This window comes from Achroia grisella, unplaced genomic scaffold (genome assembly GCF_030625045.1).
Source record: "Achroia grisella isolate CSIRO2021 unplaced genomic scaffold, CSIRO_AGI_Agris_v1 utg319, whole genome shotgun sequence".
Taxonomy (NCBI): domain Eukaryota; kingdom Metazoa; phylum Arthropoda; class Insecta; order Lepidoptera; family Pyralidae; genus Achroia; species Achroia grisella.
Genome location: NW_026712795.1, coordinates 1,030,760 through 1,045,530, shown reverse-complemented (window position 1 = coordinate 1,045,530; position 14,771 = coordinate 1,030,760). Strand labels below are relative to the sequence as shown.

Here is a 14,771-nt window from a genome sequence, read left to right as displayed (position 1 = left end):
TTGTTTAGGAGAATAAAATTTAAAAAAATTCTCACCTATAGAAACCTGGCTATCAGTGAGTTACCATGTTTAATTTTATTAAAAAAAATAGTGAATAGCACTGGTTGACTATTTCTAGTTCAATTTAACTTTTGTTTGAAAGCAATGGACAATAAGGACATAACAGACATCAATTGTATTGAACTAAAACAAAACTTAATGGCGTTGGAATAAAGATAGCCTTTATTCCGACGCCATTAAGTTTTAAGAATGAAATACTGTGCATATAGTAGTAATAATAGACCCTAACAAAGGACTTTGTGTTTGAGAGATCAAAATGTGCATTCAGGGATGCAAATACTGTAGGGATTTGAAGGTCAAGGGTGGCTGGCTCCCCTAATGTAGGTACAGTTATTACGTAAAATGTTTCAACTAGATTGCAATTTTTTTTAATGGATTATAATGGAATAGTGTTCTCGAATGTGTAACGGTATACGGGGCACCAGTGGACGATGACGAATTGAGTATGATGGTATGTGGTCAGTTAGCCCATTGTGGTGAATTCAATAGGGTTTAACCACTGGTTTCCAAGGTGGACCGCGTGGAGGACGACCTAACATGCTACACTCAATTGAGGGGAAGGGGATTGTTAGTAATGTGGATTAATGATCCCATTGCTAGCAATATACCATGTCTGGTTGACCTCCACGCGGTTCGCCTTGGAAACCATCGTGATAAATTCCTGGTGAATTTGCCACGATGGGCTAACTGACCTGACCTCATTCTCACCTTATCTTCCACTGGAGCCCTGCCAGCGTAAACCGTTAGCACTACAAACTAAAACTACTACATTTTATGCAATAAAATTTCATTTAATTTCATTACCTTGCTGGTAATGCTACTACCAACAATCGCCTTCCCCCTACTGTACAATATGAACATGAACCATTTAAATTATTTGTTGTACACAATGCCGCAATAGAATATCTTCTAGTTAGCAAGTTTCATGCACCACTATTTTGCTTGGCTTTACTCCAAAACGTACGAAATTAAATACATTTATTGTACAAAAAATATTTACGAGTGCTGACAATATGCGCTCTCTGTATTTGACTCTTTAATTTGGTTATAATTATATGAGGATTATTGTGACATTGTTTCACGAGGTTTTAGTTTAAAAAATATTATATTGTAAATCTTTATGAAAGGGATCGTATTCATCATCAATATTGGGAATCGTTCACGATGAGGTTTACTATCCTGATTTAAACTGATATGTCGCCGGTTCCAATCTGGCCAACACCAAAAATCTTTATGTGTCAAATATGTCTAAGTATTTATATCAATAGGACACGCATAACACAAGCTCCGCTTACCGTAGGACTAGATGGCGCTGTGTTTATTATTCAGGGATATTTATGTATTATGTTTATGGATTGATATGTATACCAAACTCACAAAAATATGAGCACCCTAGCTAAGCCGTTACTTGGTCAACCGTTTTTAGGAAGATAGAATATACTTTATTTGCAGTAGACAGTCGAGAAAGACCCAAATGATATATTAAATTAGACAAATATAATTACAAAAAGGCGGTCTTATTGCTGAAAGCAATGCTGTCTTTAATGCGTAGGATTGCCGTCATCTGTGACCGAACAGACAATTCAATATATAACTTTTATAATATCAATTCATACGTATGTCAGTCTATAAGGTGTATATAATATGGGTCTAGCAGCTGAAATAAATAAAATAATGTTCTATATGGTATATTGTTTTCTACAAAACAATACTTTTCAAGGCCAAACGAATTGTCGTGTTGATATTAAATGCAGTATAAATTAGCATGGTATAATACAGTGGCCACTGTCGTGGCTTCAGTCGTTTGTCACTTGAATAATGTAGAGGGGTTATTAGGGGCCATCATAAATTGCGTCACACGAAATTCATATTTTTTACCCTTCCTCCGTTATGTCACAGTCGGTCACATTTGTCAAAACCCCTTCTCAGTATGACGTTACATATTGTACTGTTGTATATGTGGACTGTAGACTCAACGTCTATGCGGTTCCTTAGGAAAATCATTAGGAATAGAAATAATCTTTATTCAAATAAACTTAAGCACTTTTGAATAGTCACATTTTTTTTATTCTACCGCTCATTCGGAATGAGACGCATCACAAGATGAATGAGCAAGAAAATTGTGCGTTACTCTTTTAAATATTTTGTGATACATATATATACTCTTTTATATACATTGTGATAAATTCCTAGTAAATTTGTCACTGACTATTTGACCTGACCATGTTCATTCTATCGTCCTCCACTAATGACACCACCAGCGTAAACCGTACAGCAAGCTGGTGAACAATCCATCATCATCATTCATTACCATCCATTAAAAAAAAAAGAAATAAAAGTACGTTGTACGTTGTGTAATCTTGGCGAAAACATCGCTCGCATACCCTGCAAATAATCATTATTGAAAATTTTGAATTCCAAATTTTTTATACCGCTACAAACATAATGTTGATTTAACGGTAAAGAATTATTAATAATTTTGGTTATTACTCATTAAAACTACTTAATATGGCAATGTGTTAATACAAACTCCTAAATATTACGAGAGAATGAAAGCCATAATATTTTGTAAATACAATTATATATTATAAGTCAGTCGCAATAATCGTAAACAAAAACAATCGTATACACTGTTTTGTCATTAATATATCTTTACTTAGGACAGCAAAGATTATTGAAATTATCTACAATCAAGTTTTGATACAATTGCGTTATTTATTGTAAATATGCAGGTACACATAAAAAGAGCACGAAAAATAAAATGTATTTTGAGGGTACACTGTATGTTCTGGTAATGGTAGCGGTTACGCCAGCCGACCTTTCAGTTTTTGAGAACACTGCGCGTTATCGTGATCTATAACTTCGCCATCATCGCGATTCAGTGCTACGTAATTTGGACGCTAATCGTTACACGTAAATTCGTGTGGTCTCGACGACAAATTAGTATTAATATTTTTATTTTATTGTATTACTTAGTTTAATTTTAGTTGTTAGTAATTTTACGTTAGGTTATAATATTTGAAGCCGCCATTTTGTTTTGCGTCGCGTATATTGCCGCGATAAATATGGTGAGCAAGGAGGTTTTAGCTGTGGCCGAGGTGAAGAAAAAAGATAGAAGGAGACGTCGTAGGGCGGGAAGTAGGGCCGCAAAAAGACGAGCAAGGAAGGCAGCAACTCATTTGCTATTAGATAAAACGTCTCCTACAAAATGTGCGGTACATGTGTTTCTGTTGCGGTATCAGAGTGCATTGAGAAAAGTGCCCGCGCAGCTCCCGCCGAGGGTTGCGTCTGGACCGCCAAGCAAAAGAGTGAAGCGTGTCTCGTGGCGTAAGTTAATTCTCTTTTCTTAAAATAATTTTTCGCGTCCGCATATCGTACGGTGTATGTGAAAATTGGTTTTAATTAAATGCACTCTAAAGGGGAAAGTTCTGGAAAAGATCAAGTATAGTTATCTGATCAAGTCACTAAACTGAACAAACCGGAACATCCACACTGAATTAAATACAAATATAGATAATATAAAACACATTTTATTAATTATCTTGGATAAGTGGAGATAATAGTAAAAAGGTCATCTATGGAAATCCACACGCTCCGGGGTATGTCAACATGTGCTGCCGGAGTCTTACAGTTTAGAAATCCTAGAGTTCCATTTCTTTACTTTTTGCCAGGGTTACGTGAATACGCTAGCATTCCGCAACAATTTAGGCCTAGTTGATATTAATTTTTTTATTTTATTTAATGTTATAATACATTTTCTTTCGTATGTTAAATGTTCTGTAGTGCATTGGTATTATAATATATAAAAAATTTGCACACCTGTTTACAGGCTGAAAACGTTGGACATAATCTATACAAATAAATAAAATTTAAGATTTCGTTTTTACTTTCAAATTAACATCTTTTCAATAAATACATATAACAGTATATACGAACATTATTTTTTAAAATTAATGTCTCATTGTTCTTGCTAATCTCTGAAACGGCTGGACCTATTTTGACGGCCTTTAATTAAATATTTTTTAAATGTATTTCTTTCGTGTAATTTAATTGGCAGCAATAAATTATTATTATTATTTTTTCTATTCAATTCGCCCGGCGCGACGGTACTGACTTGGTTCCTAGGGGCAACCGCGTGGAGGTCTACCATTATGTTTTTACACCACCGGGGGGGGAATTGTTGGTAATGGTGATGAGCGTAGGCAGGTGGGGTGCGTCGTTTCAAATTTATATAAAAACATAGGGTAAACAAAAATGTCTATTTTTTTATTAGCGGGTTTGGGCTATTGTAAGGTTTTTGGACCTGTAGCACTGCAACATACGGACAACATTTTTCAGAGTTCGCTACCTAAACCTGTCAGCGACAAGAGTTGAAGGATATTCTTAGGAAGCGATGGTTTTTATCTCCTCATTATAGAGTATAAACTTTCCAAAGGAGATATTACGTTTACGCATGGGTGGGCTACAACCACATAGGATGTATAGTGGCATTTCCTCTTCTGAAAACGAAAGTGTCTAACTCGTTATGAAAACGAAATTATCATATTAAAATACACTTTAAGTCGTAGGAAACAAGGATTTGTTTGATGTTGTCATAGCTCACGGGAGGCGAGCCAATTTTACACAAATCCGTTTCAGGGTGACTGATCAAGACTAGCTTTATTATATGTTACAGTTGACGGCCTTGGTGGTCTAGCCGTTTATCAGACGGCTTTACTTGCGATGATCGTGGATTCGATTCTAAGCACGATGCAAATATTTTTAGTAATAGGAATATTTTTTTCTATTCTGGGTATTTTCTATAAATATTATATGTACATGTATTTTAAAATATGTATTTTAGTTTTTGTAGTCTAGTACCCATAACACAAGATCTGCTTAAATTGAGACCAGTTGGCGATTGTATGAATCCAAAATTATTATTACTAGCTTTCCGCCCCGGCTTAGGTGCAATTATTGTAGGATCAATTTCGTTAAGATAATAGGATATTAGCCTGAGTTACTTGTCGGGCTATTTGAGATTTGAAACACTATACTCGTTTTCGTGATGCAATGTATTAAATTAATTCACTTCATACAAATCAGTTTTAGTTGTGAAAAGGTAGTAAACAAACAAACACACAATCTCATTTATAATATTAGTAGGTACACAACTAGATGACCAGTTTTTTACATGTCAAGCTGGGTAACCAGTTAGACCAGTCATTTAGTTGAAAATTAGAGTAATTTATTGTTTAAACCTGCACGAAAATGCTTTCATTAGTTGTGTGACCGGTCGAATGGTTTTGTTATGCTCTGGAATAAACTAGTAATAAATTAATATATGTATCTATCTATCCTGAATATATACAGTATTCTTTATACGTGTAAATTCATGCAGATTTAAACATTATTAAATTATATTTTTTATTAATTTATATTATTTTTTACTAAGTAGTCTAACTATTTAGTACCTAATTACGTTAGTATTTTTTTTATATAAAACTAGCTACTCGCCCCGACTTCGCACGGGTGTATGTATTATATATAAAAACCTTCCTCTAGAATCACTTATGAATTTAAAACCGCTTTAAAATCCATTGCTTAGTTTTGAAGATTTAAGCATACATAGGGACGGACAGACAGCGACAGCGACTTTGTTTTGTACTATGTAATGATAATGATGAGCATATTTCATTCTTTTATTTCTTCGGCGTTTGCGTCTACGGTATACGCTCGATTCTGCAGAGAATTAAAATTTATTTTTGTTGTTATGTTTATTTTTTGTAGTTTTTTTTTAATTGAGTGGAGTTTGTTAATAAATTTGAGTTATTTAGTTTAAATTGTGACTTTGGTGGAGAATATGATTTACATTTACCACTTACGGTACAAACATTTGTATTCATGAGTATAATTTTTTTTTCTATATATATTAAGTATGTACTTACAAAAAAAAGGTTGTATATGTATTTATATCAGTTGTCTAGTAACCATAACACAAGCTCTGCTTAGCTAGCTTGAGACTAGACGGCGCTGTGTGAATTGTCCTAAATATTTTTTTTATTGTCTGTAATACAAATAAATGACTTTCTCACTATATAATAAGATTGTTATTCCAAATAATAGTTAGTATATGTGGTATTATGAATCATGCAGTGATGTCGTGTTGACTTGCTACAACTGTAGTTATCATGCACCCAGCTTCCGATAGAACTGATATGAATAAACTTTACTCATTCACCACCAACTGTCCTCGTACAAATACGAGAATTTTAATCTTCGTACTCTTTTGTACGAGATTTTGGCCTACGATAATTGGTCAAAATATAGTATGGTGTGTATGAGGTAAGAAAGACCAATTGAGCTAATATCCGAGATATATATATGTTTTTTGTACATGAGTGTGCGTGTTATGCATATATATATATATATATATATTTGTGTATGTGTACATAGATATGTATCGTAATGTTTGGTTGTGTATAAATATTTCAATGCAATTGTTCTCCATGTTTTTCTTTCTCCTTTCTGTAATAGAATGGTTTAACATTATAACTTTTTCGCTTTGACAGGTCACGACGACACCCAGGCACCAAGTGGGGGCAGTGACCCGGCGGTCCTCGCGGTGGGTCCTGCGCGGCGCCCGCTTACCTACACTAGAGAAGAACTTATGCGCCTGCGCAACTCACCACTCGTCAAGAAGGGGCTCGAGAACGCATTCGCCGGTTGCGACGCCCTGGCGCTGTGAGTGATTCATTGTTTACTAGCTGTGCCTGCGGTTTAACCCGCATGAAATTTACATGTTATTCTAATGTATAAGCTATATTACTGTAAGGTTTCATCAAAATCTGTGTAATAATTTTTACGTGACAGAATAACAAACATCCATACTTAACTTACTAACTTTCTCGTTTATAATATTATTAAGATTAAGATTTATTTCAGGCTACTAAGCCTATATTATAATACCTTATAGTAACGTAACATACATATGAATGAATATTATAAAACTATATTACTATAATATTGAAATTGATCCTGATTACATTATTTATGTTACAGGGTGTTGAAACGACGTTCCGATTCACCGAATGAAGATGATAGAGGAGCGAGGGGGGACGCCCCCAACGAAAACCATAAGGTAAGCGTCGGGTTGTCATTTGTTATGACTCAAACTAAACAGAGCTTTTGGTACAAATGATATACATACAAATTTTCAAAACTCTAGGCCTAAAAGTAGGTAATTGCTAGTGTATTATAATTATTAAAATGTTACTATCTTTTGCTTGTATCTATATCTGCTCTCTTTGAGCAGCGGAGCGGCGGTTCCGGGGGTTTGTTAAGAAGCAGTAGTTAGTTTAGTAGCAACATTATAACAAAACCTTGTCAGTCATCTTAGAAGTTTTGACCGGGAGGATATAATTGACGAAAATCCATCTGGCTCGCAGACTATAAGCGGATCGTTGTATATCGATAGGGCGTGTACGGGCGAGACCGCGAGCGGCGGTCGGCGGATCCGCGAGAACGCGTGCGCAAGGAGAGCGAGCCGAGCGGCGGCGGGGGCGGCGGGGGCGGCGGGGGCGGCGTGGGCATCGTGCTGTCGCCGCAGCGCCGCTCGTTCACGTCGGGGTGTGGAGCGCCCGCCGCCGCGCTGCCGCACGTGGCGCCGCACGTGGCGCGCACGCGGCCAGACTCGCCGCTCTCGGCCGCCGCGCCCCCGCCCGCCGCACCGCACCAGCACCACAACGCGCCCGCCAAGCCCGACCAAGGTACCGTCGTTTTATAATATATATATATATACTAATCGTTTTTACTTATGTATACCTATAAAAGCTAGGAAAGATCGTTGATGTTATATTCCTGCAAAAATCTGTATCTCTTCAAAATTGTCCTACACTAATCATATTTGCTGTGTTTTTCGCTAAACGGCAACTGATTTTGGGGGCGCTATTGCGCTTCTCGGCACTCTAATAGCATGTGAAGCAAAAAGATTGTACCCCTTTTATACGAAAAATGTGCGAACAAAGGAGTATGAAATTTAGAACTTAAATTTTTTTTAAATTGAACCTAAAAGTACATTAAATTTATAAAAAAAAATACACACACTAACATGTATTTCACTCACATATTTATATATAATTTTACCTTTACCTTTTGTATAAGTCTGTGGTCAAATTGAGAATAGATTATTATTGTTTGATTTTAATATTATTTGTCTATAGTCTTACTGAATGTCAAATTCATTATGGTCAAATTCGACCACTGGGCGACCAGCAGTATTTCAAAATAAATAATGGCTTACATTGATTCAATACATGTATTTTATCATGTTATTGTCCTGTGTAGGCCTATATAGAGCGTGGCATACACAGGTGATGTGAGTTTTGAGATGTGACTCAACATTGTATGGTGTTGCCTACATTTATTTATTTATTTACGTCATACTAAGTCAACTTTACAGTCTCCCACTATGTTTACTTACTAAGATTGCATACATATACATCAGTTACTAATATATACACGAATTAAACTAGGAAAAAAAAACAATCTTAATATTACATACTACATAAATAATCTACTGCCATCCTAAGTAACTCGAGGAAACAAGTAAATATGTCTAGATCTGGAAATCGACTAATTACACCATTGAGTAGACTCAATGCCAGAGAAAATCCCACCATCCCAAACAAAAACACATGTTTATGTTACAATTTGGCTAAGAAGTGTATACTTACTATTACAAAAGGGTGTTTAATCCTTAATCGTCCGTTAGGCGGGAGTTATTACTCGGGTTTAGTTTAAATAATTAATAAATGTGATTATACCAACATATAATGAAACCCAATCTGATATTTTGGAAAAAGTTTAGTCTAAATGACTGGAGAAACAAAGAAATAAATTCTACCAATATAAATTCTAAATGTTATAGTATCGGTCATATTTTTTTCCATGTATAATATAATAATAATATCTCAGGACAATTCAAACAACGCCCTCTTGTCCCAAGTTAAGCAGAACTTGTATTAGGGGTACTATACGACTGATGTAAATATTTTTTTGTATATAAATATATATTTGCACCGCTAACAATTATTTTCACCACCATTCATGGTTAACTGCTGATAATGCCGCATGGTGTTAAGTCCGCCATATGTACTTTGGTATTGTGTGCATTTTAAAGTTATTTAAATAAATATATAGTATGTGTACTTAGAAAACACCCAGACCGACACAAACAATCATACTCATGAATACAAATGTTTTCACCGTGCGAGGAATCGAACCCGCGACCATCGATAGTAAGGCGGTGTGCTAAACCGCTAGACCAATGAGACCTTCAAATATGAATACGTTTAATCATACGTACATTTCGTATACCTATTTTATCGATGATCTATGGTAAAGTGATTTACTTTTCTGATTCAGCCGGAGGACGACGCATCGGGTCCGGGCGGATCATGGTGCGGGACGTGCCCAGCGGTGGCTGGGAGGAGGGCGAGTACCCGCGCCCGGAGCCCTACCGCCCGCCCCGAGACTCCCGCGCCAACAACGACAGGTACGCCCCTCCCCATGTCCTGCAACAACATTGCTGGCATACGTACCAGCTCCCCCGTCCAATTCAAACGGGGATCGAAATTACGACGGCCCGAGCTGACTCGAGTTGTATCCGTAAAACGTGAGTTGGCCTTCAGCCGCTCCATAAGTCCTTCCGCGGGTTTTGAAGGTCATCTGCACTCGGTATCGTCCGGTGAAGCTGTAAAGGACAAAGAAGCGGTAAAAAAAATAGACCATCTGTGATACCGTAACCTATGGACCCCTGAAACACCAGGCGAGCTATCTGCAGTTTTCCATCCCTTAATGTATACCCTTCTTGAATAACTCCATGCTGTGTAGTCTCTAGAGAATACCTCGGTAGGTATTTCATACAGTGGGAAGAAGCTCCTGTGAAATCACACTGTCCCAGACTACCTTATATGATTACAACCGTATATGATTATAGAGTATAATCGTACGTACTACTTCAATTACTAATACTGTTGTTTTCTTGGTAACTAATTTTTGTTTTTACTACTATAATTACTGGACTACTTGTAAGTTACTGAAGTCGGAAGAAATTCAATATTTAAATTAAATTTAATATATACAATAATAATAACTACGTCTAAAAATAACTGACACATATATAAAGTATTTGTGTATTTATTTCGCTAATGACCTTACAAAACAGAAACGAAGTTCAGGATTAAAATTACATTTAATATTAGGTTAAAAAAACGCAACGCCTATATACACAAAATGATCTTAAAGTTGATTCACCTGTATTGTTTGTTGTGATTGCAGATTTGATCGCCGTTCGTTCAGCCGAGACTCCTATTCCTCTGACATCAAGAGGGAGCGGGACGATCGATTCAACAACGAGAAAACGCGAGACAGGTAGATAAGTTCGCACTATTTATGCATCTACTGATCCGCGCAATTCCGATCGATCCCCCGTCCAATTCAAACGCGGATCGAAATTACGACCGCCTGAACCGAGGTTCGAACCTATCGAATATTTTTATTAATAATAAAAGTTCTTCCGCGAATGATATTTAAGGTAAGCTAAAGGCCAGTAAAAATTAATATATATTATAATTTACGTATTATCATATTAATTATAGCGCACTAGCTGTGCCCGCGGTTTCATCCGCATGAAATTTATAGCTTATGTATTATTCTGATGTATAAGCTATATGATTGTAAAGTTTCATTAAAATCAATTCAGTAGTTCTTGCGTGAAAGAGTAACAAACATCCATCTAGCCATCCATTCACTTTAAAAGCTTCCGTGTTTATATTATGAGTAAGCTATATTATTTAAAGTTTCATCAAATTCTATGATAAATTAATATATTTGTAGATATTGAAGATACGGTTTAGCTAAAGTTAGCATTCCTTCTAAATTAGAACCATAAATGTATTTATAAAATAGTTTTTTACACAATCTTTACGTTATATATTACTACTGGTTACTAAGTATATGAGTCATCAAAATTCTTTACAAACAAAATGTTTCAAATATTTTTAATTTATTGTATTTATAAAAACTGTGTAAATATTTTTATTACTTTTTAACAATTGTATTTATTAATATATCATTTATAGCTGATTGGCGGGGCTCCGTATAAAAATTTGTTTGAAATAAAGTGAAAAAAAAAGCATTAATTGTTTCTTTATTTATCGGTCACTTATAGTTTTTACAAACAATCAAATATACACTCTCCTTGAGAACTGCCTTTTTTTCGGCAAACTGAAAAATCATTTAACAGGTAATGCAGGAAATAAAGAGATAGTTTTGCTTTGTGAAAAAAAAAATTGCACGTTTAGCTAATTTTTGCTTACGCACGTTTGGGGACCCGTGGCCATGGGCCTCGTATAATTAATACAGCAGATACGGCGGTAGCTACTCCCATGTATAGTATACTGATTAATCTGTGTGTATTGTTGTAGAGAGGACAACCGTAGATCTGGTGGTCGCTTTTCTCAACGACGTTTTGAGAAAGAAGATGAACCCGAATGGTAAGTATTTGTTATATTTAGCTGTGCTAATATAGCAATTTGATTGTCTTGCTTCTCCTTTCCTGTTCAATCGTGCGTGGAGAGCGACCTGACATGGTACATTACTAGCAATGGGGTTATTAAACCACATTACACAATCCCCTTCCTCCCGATATAGTACATTGATAGTATATATAATGGGACTAATTACTGGCATGACATAAACATTAACAGATTACTAACATATTCAAAATAAAAAAAAAATACAAACTTGGTCATAGAAGCTGCCTCAGCTGTTGCTGATATAAGCACAACCGCAATGAGGTGCACCTGTACAGGCGCTGGTTTTTAGCCAGCTCTCAATCTCTTTGTCTCCATTACTAAGAATAACTTACCATCTCTCCATGAATTACGTTTTAATATAATGATTTTCAACAGGTTTAGTGGAGGGCCGACATCTCAACTGGAGACTATTGAACTACGCGGTTTCGATGAGCCGATAAAGAAAAACACCAAACAGAATAGTAATAATAAAGAGACTGAGGTGATTATGACATATACATATACAGAAACAATTGAGAACTGGCAAGAAACTTAACTGTGTTTCTTTTTTTTTAAAGCCAGCTTATTTATCTTGTGTACTTATATAGTTCTCTATGTCTAACATTAAATGAAAATCCCGTACATGAACAACTATTGTCATACACGTTTTATCATTTAAGTAATCATTTAGTGAGTATAATAGGCTTTGCTCAATAAACATGATTTAACAGATGTTTTAAACAGGAAGTTGGTCTTTAAATTTAGTATAAATGTTATAATATGTATTGTAATTATATTGCTTGTACAGAAATGGAACAACAGCGGCGGATCACGGTCGCCAGCCGCAGATCGAACCGAGCGGTCGGAAAGGTGGCGCGATACATCATCGCCCAACGACTCGCAGCCAACGATCAACGCCAATGCTAACAACAACGGCAACAGCAACAATTCTACCCACAACCCAGCCAATGTAACTATCAAAAACTTTGTACCCCTTTTTCGATAATTGCGCGGACAGAGTATGAAATTTCGCACACTTATATAGTTTATTTACAGAGGGATTTCAGAATACATTTTTTTAAATTATGCATTAAAAATATTCATGTATTTTTAATGCATAATTTAAAAAAATATATTAATAAAAGGGAGGCAATAAAAACGGTAACAATAGGCAACAACTACTACCATGTATTTTAAAACATTTTCTAAAATCGCTACCATGTATTTGACCCGTGCATATATACTTTTTTATTTATTGTTTAAGTCGGTGGTCAAATTGAGAATAGATTACTGTGTAGCCGTTGCGAAATTTGTGATTATAGAAGTATAGTTTTTGACAATAGAAGCTTAATAATCGGAAAGTTATAATTTAAAAAAATTTTGGTCTGGTCTAGTCGAATGAATGAATGTTATGGTGGAATTAAAAATATTTATTTATATATTATTGGATCTATATACCGAACTGGATAATAGGGAAAAAATTTAAAATATAATGTAAAAAATTTGACGTCCATAAGCGGCTAATATGTCCTACATGAATAAATGATTATTGAATTTGAATATATATTAAAAACTTAGAAATATGAAGTTCCCATGTCAGACTTAACACCTCGAGGCATTTTCTCCCTGTCAACCATAGGGCAAACAGAGATTCATTTGGCTGGTACAATATTAAAATGAACAATGTACAAAAAAGTTGAAATTAATATTTATATAATTTGATTTTAATTTAATATACGAGTAGAAATATTTATAAATATAACTACATACATATATGCACCAATAAAATATGTGTAATGAATATTTCTTATTCTAAACAGGAGAACGATTCAAGTATGGAGATAAAGACAGAGGAGCCGCAGCTGAACAACGACCACCCTGAGTTCAATCTTGACGATTTCCTCAAATTCGATTCCATACCTGATGTACTTACTGTGAGTAAATCTACTTCTCTATGCAATTTTAGCATACATATATATTAAAAGAAATCACAAAAATCGAAACGAATAACAAAATATTAAGAATTTCTTTATTTTTTAAGTCTGTTGAAAAGTCCATTATTATTTAAGAAAGAAATACAGTTGAGCTGTGAATCTGTATATTTTGTAATCATGTACAAGCTCATTTAAGTTAAAAATAAGTAATGAGGACTGAGTTTCTTGTCTGTTTTTCTTAATTCGAAAATACTCTGATTTGACATAAAAGTCTGTAATAGACCTAAAGATATATTGATTTACATTTTTTTATTATTAACCACAAAATATAAGTTAGAAGTTGGCAAATTATAATATTACTCATTTGTGATATTAGTATTGTAATTATAGGGTATTATATAATGTATTCATGTGGCATGAACGATCTAATAATGTATTATGAAATTTTAAATAAAATTGCAATGTTTTCATCTTTCACGATGACCGTTTCGATTTCACGGGAGATTTTCTTCAGGGTGAGTCGTCATATGGTCTCGCCTCACTTTACCTCCCAGAATACATCAATATAAATACAAAAACTTATAAACTTGATTAAAATTTTGTACTTATATATAAAAATTATATAATTGTAACAGAACGGCGGTGGCGAGTCAGAGGGCGGAAGTCGTTTCAGCCGCTGGTTCCGACCCGAAAGTCCTACTAACGATAGACACTACGAACGGCTACTGCATAATATTGTTGATGGTAAGTATCGTTTATTTTGAATGGATTGGATATGGATTTTTATGTAATTGTAATGGCAACCAAGTGAAATAAGAATAATGATTAAGAAGTTAATTTTTGTTTACGCAAGTTGCGGGCCCCGTATAATTGATGCGGCAGATACGGCGATACCTACTCCCCTGCAGTCCTCGAATATGGTCATGTTACAAACATGATTAAACACAAAATATTGTACTTACTATTTTACTTGTCTTAGATTTAGACAGCACGACGCATATAGAGCAGCCGATGAACTCTGGCATGGGCGGCGGGTCCCCGCAGCACGTGTTCGCGCCTATCTCCCCGGCGGGCGGCGCGGGGCCCGGCGCGGGGCCCCCGGGGCCCGGTGCCGGGGCGCCGGGAGGGCCCGCGCCTGCCGCCCGCCTGCCGTCGCTGCTCGACCTGCTGCGGCAGGCTAACGCCAACGCCAACGCCAACGCCGACCACAGGCCCGGTC

The 14,771-nt window shown here is 35.8% G+C and overlaps 1 protein-coding gene across 1 annotated transcript in view; it reads left to right on the top strand.

The window, feature by feature from the left end:
- Positions 1-14,771, top strand: part of LOC131843559 (eukaryotic translation initiation factor 4E transporter-like) — a 36,077-nt gene that overhangs the window by 3,218 nt on the left and 18,088 nt on the right. Inside the window, exons 2-13 of the mRNA XM_059192232.1 lie at positions 6,612-6,783; positions 7,102-7,180; positions 7,517-7,808; positions 9,466-9,595; positions 10,381-10,473; positions 11,529-11,597; positions 12,015-12,120; positions 12,427-12,588; positions 13,439-13,552; positions 14,188-14,296; positions 14,532-14,627; positions 14,679-14,768. Coding sequence (XP_059048215.1) covers positions 6,612-6,783; positions 7,102-7,180; positions 7,517-7,808; positions 9,466-9,595; positions 10,381-10,473; positions 11,529-11,597; positions 12,015-12,120; positions 12,427-12,588; positions 13,439-13,552; positions 14,188-14,296; positions 14,532-14,627; positions 14,679-14,768 — 1,512 coding nt within the window. The remainder of the gene's footprint in view (positions 1-6,611; positions 6,784-7,101; positions 7,181-7,516; positions 7,809-9,465; positions 9,596-10,380; positions 10,474-11,528; positions 11,598-12,014; positions 12,121-12,426; positions 12,589-13,438; positions 13,553-14,187; positions 14,297-14,531; positions 14,628-14,678; positions 14,769-14,771) is intronic.